The following is a 4,596-nucleotide window of genomic DNA, read 5'->3' as shown; positions in this document are numbered from 1 at the left end:
AAAAAGCACAGCATATGTTTCTTTTATGAAAATCCATAGGTAGATATTTTTTAAGAATATAGCATAGTTGTACAAGGGGAAATATGTTTTGTTAGTATAATCTTACCAAGAACGTAAGAAAGGAAAGACTGATACGTTGAAATACGTTTGGTTTCTGGCAAAAAGGCACCGTTCTGAAGAAATGAGAAAAATAGCGCCAGGGCCGATTAACCATCTCTCCCCCCAGTTTTTCTGAATATAACACAATGATCCTCACCGCAACCTATACACTTTTTTTTTTTTTTTTTTTTTTGCGGTATGCGGGCCTCTCACTGTTGTGGCCTCCCCCGCTGCGGAGCACAGGCTCCGGACGCGCAGGCCCAGCGGCCATGGCCCACGGGCCCAGCCGCTCCGCAGCATGTGGGATCCTCCCGGACCGGGGCACGAACCCGCGTCCCCTGCATCGGCAGGCGGACTCCCAACCACTGCGCCACCAGGGAAGCCCCCTATACACATTTTTAATGAAATGCTATAGGATGTGAAATTATTTAACATGTGCTTTCCTTTTGTATAAACCTTTACCTAGATTTTCTACTTGAGGAAATAAAAAAGGAAGGTGAGTGTAAAACGGCTGCCCAGTGTGCATGTACGCGTGCATGTTGGGCTTTGGAGAAATTCAATACACAAGTAAGCTCTGTTTAATCTATCTAGTCAGTGCAAGGCTTCTAAATCTCCCCCCTCGGCCACCTATATGACAGAAAGACTGAAAAGGATAGCCACTCCTGGAGCCCGCAGCCCGGGAAGCACTTGGGTTCAGACTGGATTTAACTGGCCCGTGAAAAGGCAAAGTGTCAGCCCTCCGACCAAGCTCCACGAACCCCCCTCTTTCTGGGGGCGCCTCTGCTGAAGGTCCTGGGGCAAAGCTTGGGGCGACTTGCATCCCAGCCACTCTCAATTTCTCTTCCCTCACCGACCCCTCCCCTAGAAATCCAGTCCCCAGTGCGAATGTGACGCAGCCATCTCCAGGTGGTGTTTCGACAGCACGAGGTATACTGTCAGGGGAAGGCGGTTTTGCTGTTCTCTGGTGCTTGGCAGATTAAATATTTTTGCAGTTCCTTCCCCCTTAATAATCCCCCTCCCAAGCAACATCCACACAAACATGATATGTAGTCCCAAAGGAAAAGCGATGCAGGAGAAGCAGCCAGGGCCACGGTGCAGGTGCCGAGGATGCGGGTCTTCCTTCCACCGCCCCCGAGCGTCCACTTCCGGGAACCCCTCAGGACCGCACAGCACAATCGGCAAAGAGTTTGCTGAGATTCACTTCGGAGTAGCCACTTTGGGACAAGAACTGCTCTGCTGTGTTCTTGAGTTTTCTATAGTCCTGAAGAACTTTGGGAGTAAAAAACTGCTTCTTCAACTTATCTAAAAAGAAATAAAAGTAAAAGGATTACAAGTCTCAGAGGCAGCTTCTTTTAAAGAGCATTCAGTATTGCTCAAGTACCAGAAGCAGGGGCTGTGCATTCTGTTCTCACCTCCAGGTCAGATGTCCTCACGGTCCTGTGGCTGGTCTACCCCTGGGGCCAGTCCCATGCCGGGGTGGGGGTGGGGAAAGGACCCCAAGATTCCTCTGTAGAAGCCTTTCTTCTTTCCCCCTGCCCGCCACTTCTCAGTACCTAGCTGACTCAGCGCACCGGGGACAGAGCCACCCTCGACTGACGACTGACGGGAACTGCAGGTGCACGGCCGTGTGCGGCAAGCAAGGTGAACTCCACTCCCAGACACCGGATTCGCGGCACTGTCAAGCACATGCACACAACTGCATGCAAAGTTCGGATGTGGCAGGAACTAGTTTGTCTCAAAAGGAAGGCAGAGCCTCCCAACTCAAACTCCCCAGATCAGCTGGGCCGAGTTAGTTTCTTCTAGTCCCTTCCATCTGCGTCCCTCTATTACACAGAATCTCCTCTGCTCAGAGGCGAGGGGTAGGCTGTCTGGAGAGTACCTGCCCATTGGCAAGATTGCTTTTTTCTTCTTTGTCCACACTGTGTGCCCGTGAACTTGAGGGGTGCAGCCGTCCTTCCTCTGCTCCTTCCACCCCATTCATCCCTGGCCTTAGAGAAGGGTACTCTCAGCCGGAGAGAGAGGGTCCTTCCTTTCCCTCCCCAGGGTGTGAGACCTCTACATTTGGTTCTTTGGAAGAAGCACTGGGCAGAGATACCCAGGTCTGGTCTTTTGGGGACGGGGGTGAGCCCTGGGGTTGCCAACCCTGCCCAGAATGGTTAAGATGATACAGCTTTTGTTCAAAGCTGCTCAGGAACCCTGTGAGGTGTTTGGAGAGGCCCTTCTAAAAAGAATTCCCCATCTGATGGCTGAGGAAACTGGGCGGTTAAGTCACTTGCCCCAGGGCACATAGCTGGAGATCTAGGATGCAGAAACAGCAAACCCAGGTAGCCAAAACCCTGAGCCCACGCTCGGCAAGGCTCACTGTGCCCCGTGCCCCTCACTGTCCCTGCACCCCGTGTCACTGCTCCCAGATAGAGACGGGCAGGCTCCCAGATGCTGGCCTGGGCCAAGGAGGCTGGGGGGAGCGAGGCTGTCCCGCGCCCCGGGATAGGAAAGCATCGGGAAGGAAACACGGAAGGGAGTGCATATCAATCACCAAAAGAAAAAACCCCTCGGAAACAACAGAGCAACAGAGAAGTCTACAAAGCACCTGGAAAATGAAAACTTGGTCTCCAGGTTTTTGTTCCTTAGCTACACATTCGTGTTTGTTCTCCACAACCTTTTCTAAATTACATCAATTGCCTTTCGAAAAACAACAACAAAAAGTTTTGTAGAGAGGATTTAAATGCCCAAAGCGGGTGGAAAGAGGTGAGGAGAGAGAGAGGGGGCGCATCGTTAAGCGAGGAGAGAGAGACTTTGAGTTCTAATTATCGGAGTCTGGGAATACACAACAATGGCCCGAGCAGTGGCTGGGAATACACAACAATGGCCTGAGCAGTGGCGGCCCGAGGCCAGCGCCCCATGCATGTGAATGACACAAATGCATGTGTGACGGGGAGAGACATTTACAGAGCTGTGGTGAGACGGAGCAGGGGAGGAAGAGAGAGGGCACAGCTCCTGATGTGTTTACCTCCTCTGCTGATGGGATATTGACTTTTCCCACCAGGTTGGTTAGAAAGGGGACTATTTACGCTGCTACACAGCGGAGTTAGAATGGCAACCAGCGTCACTTGGTGCTCTTCTTCGTGAAAGACAACTGTGACCGCCAGCATATCCCATAGCCGGTCAATACAGCCCAGGCACCATTCCACGCCGGTTAGAGATGCAGAAAAAAGCTCCTACTTGCTTCCCCAATGAGAATTGACTCAATAATGTTTGGAAGGTCTTCTAGGAAACAGAACTGCACGAGCTGTCACAGGCCACATCGGGGGTGGGAGCTGAGGTGGGGAAAGGGCTCACCCCTTCTTCGTGGTTTTTCTCTCCCTGCTTTGGGCACCTGGGCCACCCACGTTAGGCTTCTGTCACTCTGTTGCCCTTAATGCTACACCCACCCGCCACTTTAGAACTCAAGGGAAAATCCCAGGGTTAAATGGTGGAAACCAGTTCATGTAGCTGGTAGAACCTGATTCCTTCACCCTGTTCCAGTTTTGGGAGTCAGGGAAGAGGCCATCTCACGAGCACCTGACCCGAAGCAACAACTGCTAAAAGATTTCAAGAGGACATCAGGCAAGAGGCGGAGAAGACGTGCAGCCATCCCGTCCCACCCACAGAGATGCCACTGGCCATGGCTGTTGCTGTCTCAACAACCAACAAAAAAATCCAAACTTCAAGACAGGGAAGGAACACACGAGCACACCAGCAAAGTATACTCTAGTGGACTGAAGTAACACTGGAAGGCACTCATCTTAATACACCAGCAAAGCGAATCTACTTTTCCTGGGAACAACATTTGAGGAACATGTATCTACAGCTTTTTTACCCTGGTCCTTTCTACATGATGATTCCTTAGGGTTATACACTCATTACCAAAAATATCCTGTCCCCAAGCCCTATGAAAACAATGAAAACCGAGTCAGACTAGACTATTAACTATTCACACAATATTTTATCAGACAAGAAAATGAACTGCTAATTTAAAAGTTGGTTTCTACTAAGTAGAGTCTAAAACCTCAAAATCATGCAAGCTACAGTATTTTCTACATGGGATGAACTAGACCGTCATCTGCATGTTGAACTTGTCTTAAATATTTCATTTAAAAGTCAACTGATCAAATAAGATGTCAGAACTATTTTTTTAAAAAGTGGAGTATTCTCTCATCTAAGGAAACCATCTCTATTTCAGATATTTTATTTCCGTGTCAGTAAACTGAAAATCTCTTTTCAGCTTTACTCTTTGTAAAACCCTTTTTGGACTTAACGAAACACACTGAACTAGAAAGCACGAGGCAAAGACATTTTAACATCGCCTACTGGTTATTTTATTTTAATTAAGGCAGGCTTAGGCACACAGGCAGCAGCCGTCTCTGTTCTGAATGTCTGTTTCATTTATTTCCGTGCAAAGGTATCAAACAACAGTCAGTTATAATTGATTCTGTCAGGTGTTATACAGTCAGTCAT

General features: G+C 49.2%; 1 protein-coding gene across 2 annotated transcripts in view; it reads right to left on the bottom strand.

Annotated features, from left to right (window-relative positions):
* Positions 1-484: 484 nt before the first annotated feature.
* POLA1 (DNA polymerase alpha 1, catalytic subunit) overlaps positions 485-4,596 on the bottom strand; it is a 305,604-nt gene continuing 301,492 nt past the window's right edge. For both annotated transcript variants that reach the window (XM_033415099.2, XM_033415096.2), the window contains one exon: positions 485-1,401. In XM_033415099.2, coding sequence (XP_033270990.1) covers positions 1,256-1,401 — 146 coding nt within the window. In that variant the 3' untranslated portion in view covers positions 485-1,255. The remainder of the gene's footprint in view (positions 1,402-4,596) is intronic.

This window comes from Orcinus orca, chromosome X (assembly GCF_937001465.1).
Source record: "Orcinus orca chromosome X, mOrcOrc1.1, whole genome shotgun sequence".
Taxonomy (NCBI): domain Eukaryota; kingdom Metazoa; phylum Chordata; class Mammalia; order Artiodactyla; family Delphinidae; genus Orcinus; species Orcinus orca.
The sequence above is the reverse complement of the archived record's forward strand: the minus strand, read 5'-3'. Positions and strand labels throughout refer to the sequence as shown.